Source organism: Carettochelys insculpta, chromosome 28 (genome assembly GCF_033958435.1).
Source record: "Carettochelys insculpta isolate YL-2023 chromosome 28, ASM3395843v1, whole genome shotgun sequence".
Taxonomy (NCBI): Eukaryota; Metazoa; Chordata; order Testudines; family Carettochelyidae; genus Carettochelys; species Carettochelys insculpta.
This window is the reverse complement of record NC_134164.1, coordinates 12,749,148-12,774,885: the sequence shown is the minus strand read 5'-3', so window position 1 is coordinate 12,774,885 and position 25,738 is coordinate 12,749,148. Positions and strand designations below refer to the sequence as shown.

Sequence of the window (25,738 nt, the reverse complement as noted above, 5' to 3'; positions counted from 1 at the left end):
TTGAAAGTGGAAGGCAGCTTGGGAGAAAGTGGCCATGAAATCTTAGAGTTCACGATACTAAGAAATGGTGAAAGGGAGAACAGCAAAAATGAGACAATGGATTTCAGGAAGGCAGATTTTGATAAACTTGGAGAGCTGGTAGGTAAAATCCCACAGGAAGCAAGATTAAGAGGAAAAACAACTGAAGAGAGTTGGCAGTTTTTCAAAGGGACATTATTAAGGGCCCCAGAGCAAGCTCTACTGCTGCACAGGAAAGATAGAAAGTATGGTAAAAAACCACCTTAGCTTAGCCAGGATATCTTGCATGATCTCAAAATCAAAAAGGAGTCATATAAAAAGTGGAAGTTAGGTGCAATTACAAAGGATACATATAAAGAAACAACAGATGTATGCAGGGGCAAGATTAGAAAGACCAAGGCAGAAAATGAGCTCAAACTAGCTAGAGAGACAAGGGTAACAAGAGGACATTCTATAAATATATTAGAAGCCTGGGCAAGACCAAGGACAAGGTGGGTCCACTACTCAGTGAGGAGGGAGAAACAGTATCATGAAACTTGGAAATGACAAAGGTGCTTAATGACTTCTTGTTTCAGTCTTCACCAAGAAGTCTGATGCCAAAATGCCCAATACGCTGTATGCTAGTGGGAAGGGGTTAGGTTTAGAAGATAAAATAAAATTAAAAAAATAAGAACAAGTTAAAAATCACCTAGAAAAAATTAGGTGTCTTCAAATCACCAGGCTCTGATGAAATGCATCCTAGAATACTCAAGGAGCTCATAAGAGAGGTATCAGAACATTTAGCTGGAAGTCAGGAGAGATTCCAGAAGACTGGAAAAGGGCAATATAGAAAAAAGAACAACCCAGGAAACTACAGACCAGTCAATTTAACTTCTGTGCCAGGAAAGATAATGGAGCAAGCAATTAAGGAATTCATCTGCAAACACGTGGAAGAAAATAAGGTGATAGATAACAGCCAGCACGGATTTGTGAAGAACAAATCACGCCAGACCAATCTGATAGCTTTCTTTAACAGGGTAACGAGTCTTGTGGATAAGGGAGAAGTGGTGGATGTGGTATACCTAGACTTTAGTGAGGCATTTTATATGATCTCACATGACCTTCTTATCAATAAACTAGGCAAATACAATGGGGCCGTTATAAGGTGGGTGCATAACTGGCTGGATAACCGTTCTCAGAGAGTAGTTATTAATAGTTTGCAGTCATGCTGAAAGGGCATAAAAAGTGGGGTTCTGCAGGAATCTGTTTTGGGACTGATTCATTCAATATCTTCATCAACGATTTAGTTATTGACAAAGAGACTATGCTTACTAAGTTTGCAGATGATACTAACCGGGAAGGTGTTGCAGCTGCTTTGGAGGATAGGGTTAGAATTTAAAATGATCTGGACAAACTGGAGAAATGTTTTGAGGTAAACAGGATGAAGTTTAATAAGGACTGATGGAAAGCATTCCACTCAGGAAGGAACGATCAGCTTCATACATATAGAATGGGAAGTGACTGTCTAGGAAGGAGTACTACGGAAAGGAATTAAGGGTCATAGGGAACCAAGGGCTAAATATGAGTCAAGAGTGTGATGCTGTTGCAAAAAAAGCAAACAGGATTCTGGGATGCACTAACAGGAGTGTTGTGAGAAAGACAAGAGAAGTCATTCTTCTGCTCTGCTCAGGGCTCATTAGGTCTCAGTTGGAGTATTGTGTCTGGTTCTCGGCACCACATTTCAAGAAAGATGGGGAGAAATTGGAGAATGTCCAGAGAAGAGCAACAAGAATGGTTAAATGTCTAGAGAACATGAGCTGTGAGGGAAGGCTGAAAGAACTGGGCTTGTTTAGTTGAGAGAAGAGAAGTCTGACAGGGCACATGATAGCGGTTTTCAAGTTCCCTAAAAAGGGTTACAAGGAGGAGGGAGAAAAATTGTTCCCCTTGTCCTCTGAGGGCAGGACAAGGAGCAATCAGCTTAAACTGCAGCAAGGGAGGTTTAAGCTGGACACTGGGAATCCTAACTGTCGGGGTGGTTAAACTACCTAGGGATAAACTACCTGGGGAGGTTGTGGAATCTCCTTCTCTGAAGATATGTAAGAGCAGGTTAGACAGACACCTGCCAGGATGGTCTAGACGGTGCTTGGTCCTACCGTGAGGCCAGGGGACTGGACTTGATGAGCTCCCGAGGTCCCTTCCTGTTCTAGGGTTCTGTGCGTCTGTGAGTCTGTGATTTCAGTGCACAGCTGGTAACACCCCCCCACCTTCTATGAATGGATCATATGGGCGGCTTCTGGCTTCTGAGCTGATAAGTCTGTTCAACGCTGCATCCCTGTGGATTAACAAACCTTCTGCTGTCCCTGCTGGCTGGGAGTCACATCTGGCTGCAGATGGGGGTGCAGGGCCCTGAGGCTCCCCCACACTCTGTGACATCTGGTGGCAGTTTTGGGTTGTCAGGCCCGTATGCAGACAGGTGGAGGGGTACCCCTGGCCCCCCTCATGGGCCACCCCCCCCTTCCCCTCTCTGCCCCCACCCTGGCCCCCTCCCCAACCAGCCTTGCTGGGGGTTACTGAGATGGAGAGGGGGGCAGGCAGTGGCAGCCTCAGGGGATCACTTTCCCACAGGCTCCCTCACTCAACAGGGGGCAGGTGCTCTGTCTTTTCTGGGCAGAGAGGTGGGGCCCTGCAGGTGGGGAGCGAGGTGGAGCACTGTGAGGTGAGTGCTGGGGAGCGGAGCGGGAGGCTGCAGGGAGGTGATCCTTTACAGCTGCTGCTGGTGTCCACCATGTGCCCCATGTCCCAGGTAACCCTCCCCCTCCCAGGCCAAGTGGGGAGGGAGAGTCCTCAGGATGAGCTGGAGTGGGGGGGGTCCTTGGGCTAAGGTGGGGGTGGGTGTTTGCACTGAGGGGAGATTCAGTCTGAGCAGGGTGGGAGGTCCTTGGGGCAGCTCTTTGGGCCTAGTGGGAGAGTCTGTTGGGGGGGGGGGGGCTAAACTGAGGTGACTGGAGAGGGTGTGGGGGTGGGGGATGCATGGCCAGCTGGCGAGCTGAGGGTTGTGGGGAGAAGGGCAGGGCCTGGTGTTGGAGGTGTGCTCCATATTTACAAAAAAGGCACATGCACCCCAGAAATGCCTGTATACGGGGCTGGATGTGCTGCACCCCTTGGCTGGACCACCTGACAGCAGGAGAATGAAGGGGGTCTAGGGAAATCCAGGCCTGCTGAAAGCCAGCGAGGTGCAGATTCCAGAGGCAGCGAGGCCTAGGGATTAACCCAAGAGTGTGGTCATGGTCCTCGAGAGAGGGTGTCACTCCCCAGTGAGGGTTACTCCTAGAATCTACCGGAATCGGTCCCAGAAGGCGGAGGGGTCTAGAGCCTAACCCCTGGGAAGCATGTTACCCACAAGGAGTCTGGCACACTGAAGGGCTTCTTCCGGGGAATCGTTGGGAGCTGTGAGCATTGCCCTGTGAGTCTGCAACCCCTGCGGACAGCAGGAGTCTGCACCCCCTGCGGACAGCAGGGACATGGCCTATAATCATCTCCTTAAATAGGACATAGTCAAGCTACACAAAGTGAAAGGACTGTCCAGGGGCAAATCCACCAAACCTCTACTCATTGCCTGGCTGGAAGAGAATGATCGCTCCATGGAGCTGGGGCCTGGCCCCACAGGGAGCCATCAGACAATCCCTGAGGGTGCTGCAGGCCCGCACCCAGCTGAGGATCATGAAGGACCTGGGGGCAACCAACCAAACCCAAAGGCTACTAGAATCCATCTGCCATCCAGGCCTGGAATCTTGGGAAGTTTGCTGCGTACCAGGAGCTAGAATCCAGGATGTGACAGAAAGTTTTCCAATACTCATCAAACCTATGAATTATTTATTACTCCTTCCTACTTTTCCATGTTGGAACTAATGACACAGAAAGGAATGACCTTGAGCAGAGCACTGCAGATTATCTAGCACTGAGAAGGAAGATCAAGGTATATGGAGCACAAGTGGTGTTCTTGTCCATTCTCTGTTGAAGGAAGGGGTCCAGTCCGGGATCACTGAATTGTGGAAGTAAATGAGTGGCAGTGTAGGTGCTGCCAGAGAGAGGGCTTTGATTTCTTCAGCCATGGGACTTTGTTTCAGGCACAAGGATCGCTAGGAAGAGATGGAGTCCATATAATGAAGAGGGTAAAGAGCATCTTTGCAGGCAGGCTTGCAAAGCGAGTGAGGAGGGCTTTAAACTAGGTTTGTCAGGGGACAATGACATAAGCCCTGGGGTAAGTGGGGTATGGGGAAGAAACACAAGGAGGAAGGAACAAGAAAGGAGGACCTGTGATTCGAAATGAGAAAGCAGCCAATCAGTTAACTATCAAAGGTGTTTGTACATGAATGCAGGAAACCTGGGAAACAAACGGATAATCAGAGGCCCTGGCACAGCCAATGAAGTATGAGGTGGCTGGAATAACAGAGGCTCGGTGGGATGTCTCCCATAACTGGAGCACTGTCATGGAAGGGTATAAACTGTTTAGGAAAGACAGGCAGGGGAGGAAAGGAGGAGGAGTTGACACATATGTGAGGGAGCAGTATGATAGCTCAGAGCTCTAGTACATGTAGAGAGAAAAGCCAGCTGAGAGTCTTTGGGTTTAGCTTAGAGGCAGAAGTAACAGAGGTGATGTGGTTGATGTCTGCTATTGAGCACCAGATCAGGGGATGAGGTATATGAGGATTTCTTCAGATAATTGAGAGAAGCTTCCAGATCACAGGCCCAGATGCTCATGAGGGAATTTGAACACACAGACATTTGTTGGGAGACCAATACAGCAGCACACGGACAATCCAGGAAGTTTTTGGAGGATGTTGGGGATAAGTCCAGGGGCCGCATTCAGCTTGACCCGCTGCTCACAAACTGGGAAGAACTACTAGTAGAAATAGAAGTGGGTTGCAACTTGGACTGCAGCATTCATGAGATGTAGATTTCAGGTTTCTAACAAAAGGAAGATGAGGATAGGCTGAGGATTTGGGCTTGTTTAGTTTACAGAAGAGAAGACTTAGGGGTGATTTAATAGCAGCCTTCAACTTCCTGAAGGGGAGCTCTAAAGAGGAGGGTGAGAAACTGTTCTCAGTGGTGTCAGATGGCAGAACAAGGAGTAATGGTCTGAAGTTACAGAGGGAGAGGAGTAGGTTGGGTATTAGGAAGAACTACTTCACCAGGAGGGCAGTGAAGCACTGGAACGCGTTGCCTAGAGAGGTGGTGGATTCTCCATCCCTCAAGGTTTTTAAGTCCCAGCTGGACAAGGTCCTGGCTGGGATGACTTAGTGGAGGTTGATCCTGATGGAAGCAGGAGGCTGGACTAGGTGACTTCCTGAGGTCCCCTCCAGCTCTAGGATACTGTGATAGACCCTGGATTTCAGAAGAGAAGACTTCAAGTCCCTGAGAGACCCGATGGACAGGATCCCCTGGGAAGTTAATATGAAAGGGAAAGAAGTCCAGGAGAACTGGCAGTATTTTAAAGAAGTCTCATTTAAGGTACAGGAACAAACCACCCCAGTGCACTGGAGGATAGGCTAATATGGTAGGCAACCATCTTGGCTTATCAGAGAAATCCTTGGTGAGCTTAAACTCCAAAAGGATGTGTATAGAAGTGGGAGCTTGGACAGATGAAGAAGGAGTATAAATATGTTGCTCAAGAATGTAGGGGACCAGTCAGGAAGGCAAAAGCACAACTGGAACTGCAGCTAGCAAGGAATGTGAGGTGTAATCAGAAAGGTTCCTACTGACATGTTAACAGTAAGAGGGTGATTGGGGGGGTAGGGCCCTTACTGGATGAGGGAGATAACCTTTTGGCAGATGATGTGAGAAGAGCTGAAGTGTTCAACTGCATGATTTATTTTGAGTTAACTTATTTCAAACATGGTGCTGTCCACATGGCACTGAAGTTTGAAATGAGCGGCTATTTTGAAGTTTCCACTACCCCTGGTATAACGAACGGTGCTGGAACCAGAGTTCTGCACTGCTAATTCCAGCACTGTGTTTAGCTGCAGAGTTGGTATTTTGGGATACATTGTATTCTGAAATAGCAGCTACAGTGTAGCCATAGCCTACATGGCACCTTTTGCCCTACTCATGACAAAGGCTGGAGGAGGGGCCTGGTGGTCGGGGTTTGAACTGGCCAGTGGGGTGCGGAGCAGCCTGAGCTGGCTGCAGAGGAAGCGGGAGGAGCCAGGGCCTGGCTCTCATCCCCATAAAATGGATCATAGTTGCTGCTTTGGGTTTCCCATGCTAACAAGTCTGCTCTACGCTGTGTCCATGTTGACTAATAAACCTTCTGTTCCTTGACTGGCTGAGCGTCACATCTGATTGCAGATGGGGGCGCAGGGCCCGGTTATACCCCACACTCCAAGACAGGCGGAGAGGAGTCAGATCCAGAGGGCACCAGCCCCTTTATCAGCCCAGCTGGCTGGTTTCACACTCACCGGCCGCACACTCGCAGAGGGAGTGACTCTTCCAGCACCGTCACCACGGGGGGCAGCTCAAGGGTCACTTCAAACTTGGGCAGCACTGTGGGGTGGAGCAGAAGGGAATGAACTTCACCCCTGCCTGGGCTTGGCAGTTTCACTGAGATCCTCCACTGAGGAGCTGCCCACCGGGCATTGCAGCCCTGTCACCAGTCTGCCAGCCAGCCCGGGAAGGGGAATGACCAGGAAATACAGGAGGGCTGGGAAGAGGCTTCACACTGCAGCAGGAGCCTTGGCTAGCAGGATTCTGTTCCACCTCCCCAGTGACAATACAGCTAAAAACCAGCCCTGCCTTCCACTGCCTGGCTCCTCTGGGCCCATGTCAGGGCAGCGCCAGACAGATGGGATCTGGAGCAAGGGCAACTGCTTCCCAAAGGCTGGGGCAGGTGCCAGTGCTGCCCTGAGCCCTGCCTGGAGCTGGCATTGCTGTGCTTGCTCCCACTCATTCCTTTGTCCCCACTGGCTGAGCTGGCAAGAGCAAATGGGACAGGGCGGGACAGGGCTGGAAAAGGGACTGTCCTGGCCAAAACAGGGTGATTGTCACCCTGGGTCGAGAGCTAGCGCTGGGGCCCAGACTGGTGTGTGCTCGGAAGCTGCGGTTGGGCCAGGGACCGGGTGGGCCTGCAAGCGGGACCAGGCCCAGCAGACGTTGGCAATTCTCTTGGCTGCTGAGGTTCTTGCTGGCCCCCTCTGGGAGCTGGTGCTCAGCTGGGATCTCTCCCCTGCCAGACCCCAGCAGGCAGCCTGGTCAGAAAGGGCCAAAATCACACCTGAGCTAAGCCCAGAGGTGCCAGGGCTGCTCCAGGCAGCTTCTGCCCGGAGGCTATCCTGGGGCACTGGCAGCAGCAGGCCCGGCAGCTCCAAGGCCCAGAAGCCTCAGGAGGGGAGCAAATGCTAAGCTGCTGAACGTGCAGCGCTGGGACAGGCCAGCAGATGGGGCAGAGTTTGGGGGTGCCTCCCTTTGCCCTCTTGCTCCGGGGTTTGGGCAGGAGAGGAAGGGGGGAGCCTTGTGGGGCTCAGGGGCTGAGTGGGGGGGGCAGAAGGCAGGGGAGACGCTCAGGGGTATGTCCGAGGTGAAGGCAGGGACTGGAAGCAGCTGCTTGGAGGGAGAGAGCAAAGCTCATCTCTCCTCCCCCCTTGCAGAAGCCAAAAGCAGTTTGGGGAGGGGAGGGGAAGACATGTCCCCCTCTCTCCCAACAATGCAGAAATTGTGTGAGGAGGCCCTTGTGCTCCCTAAAGTCCACAGATGGGGCTGGAGATGGGGCATGTGCCAGAGCCACTGCCTCGGCTGCTGCGTACCGTATTCCTCCACACTGAACGAACTCCGCGTGCCCTGCACCTCGATGGTGTACGTCCCCAGGGCCGGTTCTGCAGCCAGCGGGAGGGACAGCTCCGCGATGCCCTGCTGTGGAGTCATGTCTCGCCACTGGGCGATGCGGTTCCCGCTGGGATCCTGGCACACGGACACGCCCTGCTCAGCCGCTGCCCCACACAGCTGGTCCCTGGCAGCCCCCGAGTGCCTGGTGCAGCTGGCCGGGGCTGGATCCATGGCCAGGAGGGCATGTAGGATGCATCATCTCCAGGCCGGACACAGCCCAGGGAACACGTAGCAGGGACGTCTCCATCTCAGTTCTAGGCCTCTGTGGTAATGTTCCCTGTTCTCCTCCCCGCATTCAGCCTCCCCAAACCTCCACCCTCCCTCTGCCCCTGCAGCCTCCCAGACGCTCCCTCCCTCCCCTTCCCCATTCAGCCTCCCAAGGGAACCCCCCACTGAGCCCCCCCCGGCCTGATCAAGTCGGGGCCTGACTCAGAGTCGGGGGCTGGGAACATTCGGGGTGAGCAGCTCCGGCAGGGTCCCAGCCAGCCCCACACCCGCCTGTCTCCGCTCACACAGCCCCCGACTCTGCAAACGCAGGGGAGAGGACGTAACCCAATGGAACAAATGTCCCTCCCTGCCCCCATGTGGTCCAGCCCAGACACGCCCTGTGCTCCAGGCCCTGTGCACCCCACTGCAGGGCCGAGGGCTCGAGGGCTGGATGGCTGAGCAGTGTGGTCACAGCCCAGACTCCTCTGGGATCCCCACGACTGAACAGCCCCGGCTGACCTGCAATGCACCCAACAGGAAGGGGAGGCGGCTGGGGAGGGACAGACTGACCTGCAGGGTCACCAGGGGCAGCTGCAAAGCAAACAGACATGAGAGGGCTGGTCAGAGGGACAGGAAACACCCCCACTGCCAGGGCTGTGCTGTGACCTCCCCAGGGCTGGGGGGTCTCTGGGGCCATGGGGGTCGTACGGACAGCAGCGGGGGAGCCACACAGCAGGGACAGGAAGGGGAGCCCACAGCCCTGCCCACGCTGGGGCCGTGGCGCTGGAGCTCTCGCACCTGGCAGGGGCCTCCCCTCCCTGCCGGGGCAGACACAGCACCGTGGGGGGCTGGTCTGTGTGCGGAGGAGCAGGGCCAGACTCCGGTGTCTCTGTCAAGGGGCCCTCTCAGGGCCGGGTCAGTGCTGCAGCCAGTGGCCAGGTGCAGCGGCTGGGAGTGGAGCTGTGTGAACAGGCTGCGATAGCGGTTCTGTGGGCCATGCCGCAAGTGTCGCTTGGTGGAAGGGGTGTGGGGCTGAGTCAGCCGAGGCCAGGCCTTGGTGACCCGTTCTGGGCTATTAGGTTGGATGTTCCCCTCTGCAGTGGGGTGGTGGGGCTGGGCACCGAGAGGGTCGCAGGTTGGAGCTATTTACACCACGTCTATTTCTGAACATTCACAGTCCTTATTTTGTGTCCATGCTGGGTATAAACAGCAGGAAACTAGACCTGCGATGGGCATCCTGGAACAGTGAGTGGGCTGCAGGAGTGGCCCTGCTTCACCTTAGTGGGCTGCAGCAGGCCGAGGGCCACAGGGGACAGGGGATTCCACCTGCGGCCTTGTGGCTCCCCTCCCCCGACTCCTCTCATGCCCCAGGACACCAGCGCCCTGTACTTCCTACCCCACCCCCCTCCAGCACTTTCAGAGCGTGCACCTCACCCGAGTTTCCTCTCCATCCCGCACTTCTCCACCCCCCAGGGCTCAGACAGCTGCAAATAGTGCCCCACAGCACAAGAGGTGTGTCGGGGAGGGGGCAGCCAGGGGGCCCACAAGTGGAGTCCCAAGAGGGCCACATGTTACCAACCACTGGTCTGGACTGTGATGTTGAAACTACAAGCTGCAGAGAGCCTGCCTGAATGGCTGTTCTTGTATTGCAGGGATTGAAATGCAGCCCATCAGCTGCTTTAAGTGTAAGTTAGAGAGTCCCCTTTTTAACTGTAAGTTAACACAGTTTCTGTCTGGGAATTTCCCAGTACAAGAGACTAATGCAGCTGAGTCATGGGACTGCTGGTGAATGCCAGAACTGGTAGCTCTGGGGTTCAGTATCTCAGGAGACCTTAGCAGAGGTTTGCTTCCTTCTGTTTACATCTACTTCTGTCACCCAAACGCAAACCTGGTGCTGCCCGGGGAGTGTCTGGGTCGGGGAGAAGTTAACTGGGGGCTGAGAGGAAAAGGCAGTCCCTGCTGCGCGGTCTGCGGGGCCATACAGCCTGCTGTGCTGTGCTGTGCTGTGCTGTGCTGTGCTCTGCAGGGTGCATCTCGTACTGCCTGCTCAGTTCCAGGGCCAGGGACAGCAGGAGAACTGCTGATTTGTCTCTGACACTCATACCTACAGGCCAGGGCTGCCCTGAGACCCACTTTTGTCCTTGGGATGCTGAGGCCAGGAGGGGCCAGGAAGGGCTCACGTCCATGCACCTGAGCCATGAAACTGCTTGTTGCTGGTCCCACCTTCCCCAGGAGGAGGTGACCAGGGAGGGTCACAGCTCAGCTATCGGGGGTTAAACACTCCTCCCTGCCTGCGACGGTGAGGGTTCACGTTGCCCTGCCACATTTCAGCCAAGCTGCCCTGGGCCTTACCCAAGGAGCACAAAGTGATGCTAACAGGTAGCAGCTGGTTAGTAGCTCCCACTTATACAAGCTACATCTTGCCATCCCCCCCATTGTGGGGTGGGGCCACATCCAGCCGCAGAGGGCACAGGCTGGATTCCAGTAATCATGGCTGGGGACATGCTGAACACCTTGCTGTGTGCTGAGAACTAACACGTTTAGTGCCCTGGGGCCCTGGAACCCCACCCCCTGCCACTACCCTGTGCCCGCTCTCACCTGCCTGGCGCAGACAGACCTAATGTGTTCAGTGTGCCAGGCCCCTTTTCAACCTCCCCCCTCCCCCCTCCCTGCCCCACGCTCACCTGCCTGGTGCTGGGAACAAAGTCTTTGTCCAAACTGACGATTCGAAACTTCACTGCAAAGGAGCAGAGGCAGCTCAGGGCTCAGCCCCGGCGTCGGTGGCCTGAGCAATTCCCAGCTGGGGAAGGTGTCGACCGGTCGCCCCAGGCACTGCCGGCCCCTGGGAACCTGCCGAATGGGCCCAGCCCGGGCAGCGCAGCACAAGCTTCCCCACGCTGCCTCCCCAATGTGCTGCAGCCCTGCCTGGGGCGGCTGGAGGGAGCTCGGCTGCAGGGCCCAGCCAGCCCCGGCCTCCCTGCTGAGGCTGCTGGAGGAGGCCGATTGGGGCCCTGCAGTGTCTGTGCCATGACCCAGGCCAGGCTGAGACCCCCACTGGGTTCCATACAGGCCCCCAAAGAGGTCTCAGGCTTTGGGCCTCTCGCCCCCGGGGCCGGGTGCGCTCAGGGGCCTAGAAGTGAGAGTCCCGTATTCCCCTGAGCCCCATCCCATCCCCCGAGCTGGGGAGTGCCCCCATGGGCCTGGGGCCCCACAAACTCCCTCCAGCCGCTCCTGCCCCTCACCTGTCTGTCCCGGCTTGTAGACGGCCTTGTCCGTCTGCACAAAGGTGCCAGGCTCCAGCGCCCGCAGCCGCACTGCCGTCCGCTGAGAGAAGTGCAGGGCAGCTCCCCGGACTGAGAGGTGCAGCTCTGCGGTTTCCTGCTGCCCCCTGGATGGGGCTGGAACCTGCGCTTGGGAAAACCCAGGAAGACCACAGCAGCCAGTGACGGGCCGGTCAGGCACAGACCCACCGTTGTGGGGTGGGGGGGGAAGTGGAAGTGGGCAGTGGTGTTTGTGAGTCCCTGTTCCAGGGGAAAACCCAAGGAAACAGTGGCCAGTAATGGGCCGATTGGGGCACAGACCCACTATTGTGGGAGGTGTGTGGGCAAGGGGGCAGTGGTGTATGTGAGTCCCTGTTCTGGGTGAAGCAGGTGGTGAGGGGAGGGGTGGGGGCAGGGTGTCCTGAGGAGCTGGGGCCCTTTTCCCCAGTCTGGGAGCCCTGAATGGGAGGGAGAAGACACCAGGGGTGCTTGGCAGAGATCAAACCCAAGGCGCTGTCTGTAGCCCCCACCCTGTCTCTGTTCACTCTCACTTGCCGCTGCTGAGGGAGTGTCTCACATTCTGTGGTTACAGCTGCCCAACACGTGACCAGCTCCATGCCCATGGCTGGCCCCTGAGCCCTGCTGTGCTCGGGGCTTGGGGCTGGGCTGGGCCTGCAGACCACTGTGCCCTGTAAGCTGAGCACTTGGGCAGCTGCCTAGGAAAGATTCAGGTGCCACCCAGCTGAGTAGCAGAGAACCCACAGCTGGCAGTGTATGCTGCTCTTGGTGGTTCACACCCGCACATGCCTTGGAGAACATAACAAAATTTATTCTGCCCCATATGGGGAAAAAAAAAGAAAACTAGTGGGAACCCTGCTGTAGACCCAGCGCTGATGGGCTCGTGCTCATGGCCAGGGCCCAGGCCGTGCTGGTGGCTGCTCACCTGGAAGCTCACGTTCTCGTGCAGATGGGGCTCGTGCACCTCTCTCTCCAGCAGGGTGATATTGCTGGGCACATCCTGCCTCTCCAGCCTGACTCTCACCCAGACGGTCTCGTTGAGGTCGCTGAGATGAACTGACACCGTCCCCGTGTGCGGGTGGTAGAGCTGGGCTGGGCTCACCACCACATAGTGCCTGGAGAGGGGACAGGACTGTGGGCAGTGGGGAGGAGCAGGGAAGGGGACAGCCCTGGGGGGTGAATCTGCCGGGGACAGAGCTGGGTGGATGGTGCTGGAGGGTGATTCGTCACTCTAGCCACAGGGCAGGAGTAGGGCCAGGCCCCCTCTCCAGGCTCTTTGCTCCAGCCCCATAACACAGACTGGGAGGGGACACAGGGGCACAGAGCAGAGCTCAGTCCTCATCCGTCCCTGGCCTCTCAGGTGCTCACTCGGCCCAGAAGTGAGCAGAGTGGTGCTGAATGAGCAGAGACCCCTGTGCGTGGTGGGGAGGGTTGGGGGCTGGTTCATCTGGGGCTGTTCTGAATGCCTGAGCCCTTTGTCCCAGACCTTTGTCCCCTCCCCCAGGACCGTCTGCACCCGGGGCCTCCACCTGTTCTTGCAGGAACCCTTTGGCTTGTGCAGTTCCTGCACTTCCTGGCTCTGGCTGCGACGTTTAACACCCCGTGTTCCTCTGTACCTGTTATTCAATTTCAGTGATGCCCAGAGGCTCAGTCCAGCTGGGGTCCTGCGCTGGGGCAGAACAGACCCATTGCCAGAGACATCCAAGGCCTGAGGAGGGGACAGGGCTGAGGGGAGCAGGCAGGGGCAGGGGATCACCACCCCTAGTACACAGGGGAGCTGAGGTATGGGGGATACCTGGCTGACGGTGCACAGAGCATCTGCATTTCAGCTGGGCATTGAACCCAGCTCTTCTGTGCCCTAAGCCACTGCCTTAACCAGAGCCAAACTTCCCCTGCTTCTGGAGTGATAAAACAAGGAGGGTCCAGCAGGGACCCAGGGTCAGGGACTGAGCTCCCAGGAAGAACGAATCTGTCCTGACAGTTTTGGATGGAGAAGCCCTCTCATTGGTGCCCTCAACTGCTTCCAACCACCCCTTACTGCCCACCAGGCAGACAGACAGACAGACAGGGCTTACGGCTCAGCAGATGTCCCAGCTGTGAGGTGTAGAAGGAGCAGCAGGCAGGCGGGGGTTACTGGGGTCCCCATTCCTGGGGTGCAGGCAGATGGGCAGGCACAAGGGGACACACACGTCACACCCCTCCAAGTCCTTCCTCCCTCCCCTGCTCCGTGCTGGGGACCAGGCTGCTCTGCTCTGATACAGAGTTCAGCCACAGGTTCGCCTTTGCTCTGGGGTAAACAAGGGTCTTGTCAGGTCTCTGGCTGGGGCTGGTGGATGCAGCTTGGGCAATATTGACATACCACCCCCAGCTGCTGCATTCAAAGCTCTGATAGGTTGTTGTAATATGTGAATCAGATGATTCTGCCTGGCAAAGGCTCAGGCGGGCCAGGAGGCCCCTTGCATTGGTTACAGGGCTGGGGGTGGGACTCCTCTGGGGGCACTGGAGGTGCAGTAGCCAGGATGCTGGGAAAGCCCTGGATGGAACATTCGGGAGGAGCTTGCTGAGAAATGAGTTAATTAAAGTTTGCTCTGGCAGCAACCCCCAAGCTACAGTGCAGTTGAGAAGAGTGGGGCAGGATGGCTGAACACGTCTGGTGAAAACACCTTTTGCAATCGCCAGGAACAAAATTTCCATGCTCAGCCTCTGCCTTGGGTGGAATTTTTTTGTAAATTTTCATCCAAAACAAGTTGGGCCATTTCTGAGAAGGAGGCTAGCACTGGCACAGGCAGGTTTTTCCCTGTGGAATCTGTTTTCTGTTTTAGACCTCATCTTTAGCTATAAAGAGGAACTGATCACACCAATAATATTTCTATTTGCTGCTCGGAAAGAGCCAATTTCAGAAAACTGAAAACAATGAGCTGAACCAGCTGGATGGAAAAATGTGACGGATAATTGAAAATTATTTAAGAACACTTTATTAGATGTCCCAAAAGCCAAGAAATGCGGCTGTACTGGTTAAAAGCTGAGCTGACTTAGCAGGCATTTGAAAGCAACCATAAAATATTTTGAAAGGATGTATAGCAAAGGGGAGAAAGGAGAAGCTGACAGTAATGAATATGAATCAGAAACTAAGAACTGTAGAGAACAGAAAAGGGAAGCAAAGGGATACAAAAAGAAATATATGACCAGCAGAGTCAAGGACAGTAAGAACCAGTTTTTATATTAAGAACAAAAATGAATTCCAACAAAGACCTTGGCCCACTGCTAGATGAAATATTAGAATTGTCGGTAATAATGCAGACAAGAGCGCTGGCATGAGAGTACCAAAAGTTGCGGGACAATGCTGTCCCTCTCCTTACCATCTGTGAGGGCACGTGATGGGCAGGAACAGGTGAGAGATGAGAAATGGGGCTGAGGAACTGGGGGAAGAGGAGGTGTGGGGATGAGGCCTTGAGTGGAACAAGCTGCGTGACGGTACAACCATGGCTCAGGTGCCAGTGGCCTTCCGCTTTCAAGGAGCTTCTGCAGCTCCCTGCTCCCTACAAAGCCTGTCTGCCTGCGGCCCTGCCAATGAACTCCTCTTCCTCCAGGCCAGCGCTTCCCAGGCACCACAGTCAGCTGTTCTGTGGGGGATGGGGGGTGGCGGAAAGGGGGAGGGTGTGGAGGAGCAGGAACAGGATGTGCTCAGAGATGGAGCTCGGTGGCAAGAGACAGGGCAAGGGTGTGGGTAGGCCTGGAGGCTGAGTACCACGGGGGCCCTCAGGTAGCCGGAGCCGACAACCCTCTTCTCTTCCTTCTGCACTGACCATGTTCTACAGGCCCACTGACCTTCATCAGCACTGCGTCTGTTCTTCTACCTCTCCGCGCTGGCCCTACAGGCCCCTGGACAGGGCAGGGCATAGAAGAAATAGGTCCTTCTGTGGGTCCCCATATAAACCCGCCTCGGCCTCGGAGAAGTTGCCCTGAGCCTGGAGCCACCTTTCATTTCTCCGCCAGCTCTTATTGACTAGTTTGGATGCTGAGAACGATGAGGATCATCTTCAGCTCCAGACCAAATACCGCTGGGAGGAGGTGTTTAGTCAGACACATGTAACAGGCTCAGGACAGGTGCAGCTGGATGAAACTCTCTGACCTGTGCTGTGCAGGTCAGTCTAGCTGATCTAATGGTCCCTCTGGCCTTATGACCGATGGTTGCGCTGTACTGATGGGGTCTGTACAGGGGCATGTAAGAAAATGTTTGTTTTTCTTTAACTTCCCCCGCCTGGCCACTAGAAATTCCACCAGAGAAGCATTTAGGTTGGAAAGTCTAGGAGTGAAAAGTTCAGCAGTGCCCAGGCGTAGATTGCCCATGTAATCCCTCGCTTGCCCCTCGGGTGTGCACTCACAGTGCAGGCTGTATGTGCACAGTCACAGCCTGTTTGTGCTTTGCTTGGGGCAGTGGCGCTCAGCTTTGCAGCCAGAGGAAGGTGCTTCTCAAGTGGGGTTTGGATAGGAAATAATTACCTAGGGTGCTGCAATCTCCCAGCTGGCTGAGAGCTCTTGTTCACATGTGAGCACGCACAAGTGTGCAGAGTCCCAGCCAGAGGGGAGGAGGAAACTACAGTCACCATGTCTGCCCTCACGACAGTGGGGGTGTGTGTGTGAGTGAAGGTTGGGGTAGGAGGAGAATATGGCTTGCCTGGAGAAATGGGCCAATCAGATAGTACCAGACACACCTGCAGCCCATATCACCCACACCCAGTCCAGCCTGAGTCCTGGCAGTGGGGTGGGGGTGTCCTGTGTCACATTCATGTCCCGTCCAGTGTGGGGGTCAGCTGGGAAGGGGGGCAGTGTCTTAGTAGAGTCCCCTCCAGTTCAGGGCCCAGGTTGGGGCTGGGGAGGGACGTACAATCAATCGGGACTGGCTGGGTCCTGCAGGGAGACACTCGGAAGAAAACGCAGGGAAATGAGTTGGATTTGGGACAAGGGGGAGGGAGGACAGCTGCTCTGTCACCCCCGCCCCCTGCACACTGGGCTGCAGCCAGCCTGCCCTGGTTCAGTGTCAGCCCCAGGACTGCAGAGATCTGACCCCAGATCATTTACTCACAAATATTTACCTGCTCCAGTGGAAGGGTTCAAGGGCCCAGGGATTTCAACCCCAACAGGCAAACAGGGCACCGTGAGGCTGGTGAAGCCAGGGTGGATGTGAGGTCCCTGCTCAGGGGAGAGCGATTCAGGGAGCGGTTTAGTGTCAGGCTCCAGGCCAGGGCCCATATCCCTTGAATCAGCATCCACGGAAAGGCTCAGGTCTGTCTCAGCCACTCCTGAGCTTAACTCTGCCCTTGGTTTCAGCTGTGCACCCCAAGAGCCCCCAGTCAGCCACAGGAAGAGGTGACGCAGCTACAGCACGGTCTGGACACAGCCGTAGGAGTGGCTCCGAGAGCAGCATTTGCCCCTGGAAATCCCAGCCAGACCACAGCGACTGGGGATAGCTTGTCCTGCCCTTCCCGACCCAGACCTGTCCAGGGTCGGTGCAGGGCGGTGCCAGGGCTGGCTGGAACTGACTTGGGATGCTCTAGTGAAGAAGATGCTAAGAATCTGTGTCTTGGCCATGGGGCTGCAGCCTTGTATCTGCCCATAGCCAGGGGATGGGGTGGCTGGTCCAGGGAGCTGGGATGAGGGCCATTGCTGTCCCCCAGATCCTGGGGGTCTGGCTCCTGGTTTGGCACTCACGGGATGGGAGGGGCTTTAGTGGGAACTTCCCATTGTGTCAGCCTAAGGGGCTTTCAACAAACACAAGCATCCACTGAAACAGGGATCAAAATCAACCTGACCCTGCTGTCTCCCAGGGCAAGCTGCTCTATACATGGCTGTCCAGACCTCTGCCAAGCCCTGCAAAGACTTCTCTTCAAGCACGCGCACGCGCGTGCACACACACACACACACTCTCTCTCTCTCACTGCCCTGATACTTCCCTGCAAGATCCAACCACAGGAAACTAGTTCCCTTCAGCCCCCCAGGCTGTAAGGGTTGGGATGGTGACTATCGATTACACAGCAGACAGGTTCTGGGTCAGGGTCCAGATGGGGAACGGATGAGGTGGAAGAGGCTGACGGCTCCCAGGGCAGCATGGAGACCGGGGACTGGCCTGGGCCTTGAGGCAGCTCCCCACTGCAAGGTCCCAGAGGTCAGTGTGTAGCCCAGAGCCCTTCTGAGACAAGTGCGCTGCCTTGCCCTCGCCCCCAGCTCCACGGTGTTTCCATGCTCCTGTCGGCACTGCCCCATGTGGCCCATCCCCCTCTGCCCATCCCTCGGGGGCCACAGACACACCAGGGAAGCTGTCAGGGGCTCCAGCCCCTCTGGGGATGGCAAAAGATGGTGTGCAGGTCTGCCCTGGGGGAAAGTCCTGATTGGCTGCCTGCTCCACCCCATGGGAGGAGCAACCAATCACAGCTGCTGCAGGAGGAGATAGAGTTCTGCCCCCCACCCCACCTGCCCACCAGCGTGAAAGCTGTTCTTGCAGGAGGGTGGGAAGCAAACAGGCAGCAGCTCAGGGCACCCTCCCTCCCTGTCCCGCCTCCCCGGGAGCAACGGAGACCTGAGAGAGCCTCTGCGCCTGCTCCCCCTCCCGCTTCCCAGCGGCACTGGGCCTGGAGGGGACAGAGGAGAATGAAGAGACCAGGCACTATGGGAGGAGCAGAGGGGGGGCTGGAGGGAGGGCGCTGAGGTGGTAACTGGGCAAGGGATTGCCTGGGGCAGTGACAGCTCCTGCAGCAGGGCTGAAATCACCGGTCTGGGAACGCTGGCAGCACCGAGCCACACGCCTGCGCTGCGGGAGGGGGCAGCTCATCAGCGACGCACAGAGCACACAACAGCCCAGCAAATGCACAGGCGAGCCATCTTAACCGTCTCACGACTTCCGGGCCAAGCTAGTGAGCGGCTGTTTCGTGGGGGTGAGCCAGGGCTTCGCCGCCTCTGGGGCGGGCGGTACGGGAGCAGCGGAGCCGTTCCACCAACAATGCCCGGTCGAGAGGGGGGCCCAGGACTCCAGCTGCTGGGGGGCGGGTGCATCACCTCTGTCTGAGCTGCAGGGGGCGCTGTACTCGGTCACTGTGTGTTCACCTGCAACAAGACGGATGCGCCCCGGTGAGCCGGCCCCGGATCGAGCCCAGGCACACGCCGTCGGCTGCTGTCTGGAGCTGGACCCCGCAGCCCATGGCTGGTCGCTGTCAGTACCTGGCCAAGTGCTGAGCTGAGGGCCAAGCAGGGGTCAAGGATCGGCCCTGAGTCACCGGGGTCAGGGCAGGTTGCAATGGTGTCACGTGCTAGCCCAGCACTCAGTGTGCCATGGAGCCCATGGCAGTGACGGTCATGGGGGCGGAGCCAGGACAGGCCACACCCTCTGCAGCCACAGGCAGCCCAGGTGCAGCTGTGCTGGGGTGGGACTCACCTGGCTTGTAGTAATCGGCCATAAGACAGCTCAGGTGCCCCCCCCTGTTACTGCCCCGCCCCCCGACCCCACTCAGGCACTGGGCTCCTGCCTTCCTGGCAGAGCAGGGAGCTGTGCAACTTCTCCAGGATTCCCCTCCCAGCACTGGCTGTTGGCAGGGAGCAGCAGAGAGGGTCAGGAGAAGGGACTGCACATGTCACAGCCAATAGGGCCAGCTAGCTCAGCCAGTGGCCCAGCCAGGGCAGGTGCGAGGCAGGCCAGGTTGGAGTCAGCACAAAGGACAATCCCAAGTGCACCCTCAGCCCTCAGCCCATGGCCACTCCACCTTCGTCCACTGTGCCCAGGGCCCAGCACACACTGACCTGGACCAGCAGGGGTTTGACTACGGTGTCCACTCGCCCCTGGGCTGGCACCACAGCCAGCTCACCACCGCACAGCTCCTGGGTGCGCAGAGCCTCGGAGCTGATGGTGAAGTTCGCCTACCCTGCAGAGCCAGGCGGGAAAAGCCACCGTTAGACAGCACCAGCGTCATGTGGTTTGAACTGGGATGGAAATTTTCTGGGTCACTATAGGGGCTCGTTTGCACACTTGGCTTAATCTAATTCTTGACAACTCCCCCTGCCCCCTACTCTCTGATTTGCTCACCTGGATAATTTTTTTTCTGATTTGTCCACCTTGATTACTGTTTTTGGTTCTCTGTGCCTTAAATATTGAGTCTGTTCTGGTCTGGCTGTGGTCTGAAGAAGTGGGTCTCCCATGAAAACTCACCAAATAAATTATTTGGTTAGTCTTTAAAGTGCTACTTGACTGCTTTTTTGTTTTGATAGAAATAATAGAGTTTTATATTTGCCTCCCTGCAGTGGGCTCTGCAACCACATTATGTGAATTCAGGTGCCAGGTGTTAATAAAACAGGAAACCACTTAGTACCTGGGGCAGCACCTCATGAGGAGATTCCTGACTCCCTGGGGCGAAGGCCCAGCACCTGTTCTCTGCCCCCCACACTGTGCAGCTCCCCCCTTGGTTTCCCTGCCACTTCCCTCAGGCACTGAGTCCCCAGCGCCCCTCACCCAGGCTGCTCGCCGTCACCTCCCACCGGAAACTTTTCTCTTCGTCTGCACAGAGGCAGCTGGTGTAGGTGCCGTCTTCGCCCACCTGCACCTGGAACTGCGCAGACTCCGCCAGTGTCACCTGCACCTGTGGGGCCCAACACGAGAGCCCCTTAGGGCCATGGGGCTGCACTCACCTGCCCCAGCTCCAGGCTGAAGGGTGACCCCTCTCAGGCTCAGGCCCTGCTCACTGGGGGATGTCCAGGTCACAGCCACTGACTGCTGGTGCCACCCACTGGCCTGTGCCCCTGCCCAGCCCCCAGCCCAAGGTCACAGCCCCAGCAGCTCCCACAGGTCAGCCCCAGGCGGCGCTCACCTTGATGCACTGCTGCAAGGAGTTGAAGACAGTGGCCGTTAGGGTGAAGGTCTCTCCCTGGCTCACAGAGGACGGCAACGCCAGCTCCACGTGGAAGGGTTTGAAGGCTGTGAAGGTGGCTGTGGGGGAGAGCCCAAAACCCAGCTCCGCTGTGCAGAACATCCCAGCTGCCCACTCCGTGATGGTATTGGGCACCAAGAGTGGGACATCCTTGGAGCCCTCGTCACTGGGCCGGGAGGGACACAAGCAGAGTGTCAGAGATGTCACTCACAAGCACGGCAAAGAGAGACATCCCTGCCTGACCCTCCTCTGTGGTGGGGCCCTGGGCTGGGTGCCCAGAAACAGGCCAGCCCCAGATGTCAGTGAGGGGAAGAGCTGTCAGTGTCCCCAGCTCACCCCATCCTCTGCCTCAAGCCAATTAGCGCAGGATCCTTCCCTGCCATGATGCTCTCTGCATGGGGTAAGTGGCCCATGGGATGGGGCTTCACTCCTGTGGCTGGATATGTCTCCCAGTCAGGGGCTATTCCTGGGAACCAGCCTCAGTTCCCTCTGCTTGGGATCCTCGGCCCCTTCCAGCTGCACCTCAGGGGTTTAAACCGCTCCCATGTTGTCAGTGCTGCAGTTCCGGGCACCTTGTTGGACTGGAAAACCACAAAGGGCACTGGGGATGGGGTGATAAACCTGGTGGCCCCAATGGGGTCCAGGGAACAGCTGGTGGGTGCTGATGTGAGCCCCATTCTGCTGATGGTACACAGAGTCATGGGGCTCTCAGGGCTCCCAGCCCCCCGGCCTTCTTCTCCCTCAGCCCTGGGGTTGTAAATCTCTGCTGTTGTGCTGAGTTCACCTCTGCTAGCAACAAGGCGCTGGAACCAGCCGCATGCAGGCAGCCGGCCCTGCTCTGGTCAGCACACTGCATCTGGGAACTGCTGCTTCCCAGGGTGTGGCCTGGAGGACTGGGCCAAAAGACATCTGATATGATTCAAGAAGGAGACATGTAGACTCCTGCACCTGGGGTGGAGGAATCCCAAGCATGGTTACAGGCTGGGGACCGACTGGCTTAGCAGCAGTACAACAGAAAGGGACCTGGGGGTTATGGTGGATGAAAGGCTGGATATGAGTAAACAGCGTGTCCTTGTAACCAAGAAAGCTAATGGCACACTAGGGTGCATTAGGAGGAGCATTTTGAGCAGATCTAGAGAAGTAGTTGTTCCCTTCTGTTCGGCACAGGTGAGGCCACATCTGGAATATTGTGTCCAGTTTTGGCCCCCCCGCCATATAAAAAGGATGTGGATTTGCTGGAGCAGGTTCAGCAGAGGGCAACAAAAATGATTAAATGGCTGGAGCACAAGACCTATGAGGATAGGGTGAGTGCACCCCCCCTCCTGCACCATCAGACTGAGGTGACACCGAAGCACCAGGCTGGTGGGGAAGGGGCAGATATCGCCTCTCCTCGGGGTGAAGGATACTGAAATACTTGGTCTGAGGGCACTTTTGAGCTAGGCTCCCAATGAAAGTTCTATCTACACAGCTCCACACTGCCTGCAGGTGAGTGACTGCCGTGTAGAGGGTCCAAAGGGCAGCTGGTCCCTGTAAGAGGAGTCTGGGCCTGGGCTGTAGGTGGGATCTCCTGGAAAAGCCAAGAGCCCAAGGGAGGCCATTGATTGTCTGCCAAGCCCCCGGCCCTGCTCAAAGTTTCACACAGGGAAAGCCAGCCCCAACCCCAGGGCACAATGATTTGCACTGGGCTGGTAATGAACCAAAGGGGTTGTGTGGAGGGTCACAAGTGGGACTGAAGGGCAGAAGGAGAGAGAAAGGCAAAATCCTCTTCTTCTAGTTACACTGCAGCAAATGCTCACCCTGACAAGCTCCAGCACAGCACAGCCCATCCCCCCTCCGTGAGAGACAGGAGATAACTCTGCCCCAGAGCTGGGCCCTCCTTGCCCCACCCCTGGGGTGTGAACAGGGAGAAAGGAGGGAGCGGGGAGCACAGAGTGAAAGTGAGGGGGGGAGTCAGGCTGAGGGAGCAAAGGAGGGGCAGGACTCCAGGCTCTGCTGGTGGGATCCTGGCACTGGGGCAGGTGGGGAGAGAGGAGGGTAGATTGGTGGAGTCCCACCCACACACTGCAGAGGAGACAATAAGTGAAAGGGGCCTTTTCGTTCCCCTTATCCTCACTGTCCTCTCGGCAGCAACTCCAGCTTCCGTCGGGCACAATGTTTGTGCTGGGCAATGGGACGGGGTTGTTGTGGGCATCCATCACAGTGGTTCAACTGCATCAAAGTTCATCACTAGATAAATTAGGTTGGCAACCTTTAAAGTGCTATGGGACTGCTTTTTGGTTGAAGACACAGATGAACACAGATACGTCTCTGTCAGGAACTGAAACCACAACTCCAACAATGGGGGGCACCAGGGCTTAGCTGGTTAAAGCACCTGCCTAGTAAACAGGAGATCCTGGGATCAACTCCCAGTGGTGCCTCGTGAGAAGTCTTTGACAACACTTACCTACATGTGTCTGGGGAACTGCAGAGCCCTCCCTTGGCAATCCCAGGTGTTGCTGGGGAAGGTGAAGGCTGATGGCAGAGGAGCACTGGAAAGCACCTTGCTACAGCGCAGAGCTCAGGAAAACACAGTTGTAAGTGGTGTTGGGAAGGTGGTGCCTCTGCCTGCAAGAACAGAACCTGATTCTTCCAGGTCTGGGGCTGTCTGTGCACAGAGGGTGAGAGTACAACCTCTCCAGGTGGGGCAGGGCAGGAAAGGGAGAGTTACTCTCCTCTCACATCCCCTTTTTTGTCACTGACAAAACCCAAATGAGTGAGGAGAAAAGTCCCAGAGAGGCACTGTGGCTCCCCTGGCCATGGACCTCCCAGGTAAGTGGAGATTAGGAAAGCAGCACCCAGTGGTGCCTGACCAAATCTTTCTGGCTGCCTCTCACCTGCTTTGCAGCACCTCTGGGCTGTGCTGGAGAGTTCAGAGCTGCAGGAGGCGGCTGCCATCACTCTGGAGGAAGAAGTAACAGACACTGACAGGTGGACAGCTGAGGTGGCTGCAGAGTGGGTGTGGGCAGCATGGGAGGAACCCCAAAGCCCTTTGTCTATTACTAAGGCAGGGAGGTGATGCCCTTGATTCTTGTTATTTACTAATAGATATTTGCAGCCCAGCGGTCAGCATTAAGTCCTGCGCCACTGAGCAGGAGGGAATCCCATTCACAGTGTGTATTGCCTCCTGGCCCTCTTCAGACAGGTCCCTGCTAACCAGCTCCTGCAGCACATTTGTAACACAGACACAATTCCCTGAGCTGGCAGGAGCTACGTTCTGCCCTGTCTGTGGGAGCTGCTCCTGCCCCAGCCCTGCCACTGCAGAGACACCGCACGCTAGTGAGTGACAGGGAGTCTCACTCCCAGGTGCACACACCCAGCTCTGCCCCCCCCCAGTGGTAATTCCCCCTCCCCCAGCTGCCCCCAGTGCTGAACTGATGCACCTGCACAGCCTGGGAGCAGCTTGGGACCCCTCCTGTGGCTTCCCTTTGCTTGCCCTGCAAAATGTCCTAATCCTGCTGGGACCAACACTGGCCACATCTGGAGTGGTGTCCAGTTCTGGACCCCCAGTTATAGGAAGGATGTAGATATACTGGAGAGGGTGCAGTGGAGGGCGACTACAATAATTCGGGGGCTGGAGCATATGACTTATGAAGAAAGGTTGAGGGAACTGGGACTATTTAGTATGCAGAAGAGAAGACTGAGGGGGGACTTGATAACAGCCTTCAACTTACTGAAGGGAGACTGCAAAGGGGCTGGAGAGAGGCTGTTCACAGTGGTCACGGATGGCAGAACACGGACCAGTGGTCTCAAGCTGTGGTTGGGAAGGTCCAGGTTGAACATTAGGAAAAACTTTTTCACTCGGAGGAAGGTGACGCATTGGAATGGTCGACCCATAGAAGTAGTGGAGTCTCCATCCCTGGAGGTGTTGAAGTCTCGCTTCGACAAAGCCCTGGCTGGGCTAATCTAATGGGTTTGGTCCTGCTTAGAGCAGGGGACTGGACTTAATGGCTTTTTTTGGTCTCTTCCAACTCTATTGTCCTATGATTCTATGATACTAAGAATGGTGCAGGTTGGGGTGGGACAAGATCCCCCCAGGCAGGTGCTGCACCCACAGGATGTCTGTGTTCTCACCCAGCCCCTGGGCAAGGACCAAGGTTTCAGCTAGTGACTGTGCAGTGCAGAGGGAGGAGGAGGCCGGCTGCCAGCGGGGACCGGTGGCAGGTGTGAGGGGAACCCCGTCAGGGCTTCTGGCTGAGGGAGGACGGGAAAAGGGAAGTGGTGGGGGGGTTGGCAGAGTCAGAGAGGACAAGGGGATCAGGGCACTGTGGGGGTGGGAGAGACAGGATCTGAGGGGACATATTGCAGGGGCCAGGACAGCTGGCAAGGGGCAGCCAGGGCTGAGGGAACTGCTAGCTGGGCTCAGAGCAGTGGGGAATGTGTGACGGAGACTGAAAGGGGAGGCCAGGCTGGTGGGGGAGGGGAAGAAATCTCATTCCAGTGGCCCTGGAGCTGCCTGTTGCTCATTTCCAAAAAGGCTCCTTATGCAATTGTCCTGTACAGGCCGGCTAGCTCAGTTGGCCAGAGCATGGTGCTAATAACGCCAAGGTCATGGGTTCAAGCCCCATGCTGGCCATTAGAAGGTGTTTCCCTTTTTCCTTCACCTGCCTGCTCTGGGCAGGAGTCCAAAAGAGCTGAAGGAACCAGGCTGAGAGGCTGGCAGGGGGCAGGCCAGAGTCGCCACCCCAGGCTAAGGGAGGGGCTTCAGGGTGGGCCTGGGCCAGGTGAGGATCCCCAACTTCCCAATGCTGCAACATATCTCACGTTGGAAGGGGGAGCAGGAGCACCAGCACCCTGCCAAGGGCACCAACCCTCCACAGCAGCACAGTTGGCTTTCTCTGGTCCCCTTTCCCTCCCCAGTCCTTCTGCCCTCACAGGCTCCCTCCCTGCACAGCTGGTGCAGCAGCACCACAGGCCCAGGTAACTCACCACTGGTGCAAGTCCCTGCCTGCATTGCTCCTCTTCCCACACTTGTCCTGCCTCTTCCCTGAGGTCCCCCAGTTGCTGCTGGAGGTGGAATGCAGGGGCAAAAGGAGCAGGCACCAGAGGAAGGTCAATGATGAGCAGCATTGGCCATGGGAGCTGAGGAGAGGGGCAGAGAGGTGCATGGGATGGGATGAGCGGGTCTCTGCACAGGTGGAGTTGTCTCAAAGTTCCTGGGGAGCAGTGAAGAGCCATGAGCAGCAGGTGGGGAGGACTGTGGGGAGGAGAGGAGAGAGCAACAGGCTGCTGGGGGCAGAGCTCAGGGGAACAGGCAGAGCTGAGATAGCAAGAGATGTAATGGGAGGAGGAGGAGTACAGGTGGCCTCAGAGGGAGCAGGTGAAGCAGACCAGGGCCCCTCCCACTCCTAGGGAGCTTCCAGCACTGGCACCAGCCTCCCCATTGCGGCTGTCATAGGCCACCTGTGTGCTGAGTCTGTACTGCCCAAC

General features: G+C 56.5%; 1 protein-coding gene and 2 non-coding genes across 3 annotated transcripts in view; 2 read left to right on the top strand and 1 right to left on the bottom strand.

The window, feature by feature from the left end:
* LOC142002513 (alpha-2-macroglobulin-like protein 1) overlaps nt 1–13,506 on the bottom strand; it is a 72,927-nt gene extending 59,421 nt beyond the window's left edge. The window contains exons 1-7 of the mRNA XM_074978670.1: nt 13,436–13,506; nt 12,286–12,475; nt 11,325–11,487; nt 10,767–10,819; nt 8,653–8,673; nt 7,797–7,950; nt 6,456–6,540 (exon numbers count right to left, since the gene is read on the bottom strand). Of these exons, the coding sequence (XP_074834771.1) occupies nt 6,456–6,540; nt 7,797–7,950; nt 8,653–8,673; nt 10,767–10,819; nt 11,325–11,487; nt 12,286–12,475; nt 13,436–13,506 (737 nt within the window). The remainder of the gene's footprint in view (nt 1–6,455; nt 6,541–7,796; nt 7,951–8,652; nt 8,674–10,766; nt 10,820–11,324; nt 11,488–12,285; nt 12,476–13,435) is intronic.
* Nucleotides 13,507–22,615: 9,109 nt separating this feature from the next.
* Nucleotides 22,616–22,689, top strand: TRNAT-AGU (transfer RNA threonine (anticodon AGU)). The gene has a single exon. It is a non-coding gene; the product is annotated as a tRNA-Thr (tRNA).
* A 2,121-nt stretch (nt 22,690–24,810) lies between these two features.
* On the top strand, nt 24,811–24,884 carry TRNAI-AAU (transfer RNA isoleucine (anticodon AAU)). The gene has a single exon. It is a non-coding gene; the product is annotated as a tRNA-Ile (tRNA).
* Nucleotides 24,885–25,738: the final 854 nt, after the last annotated feature.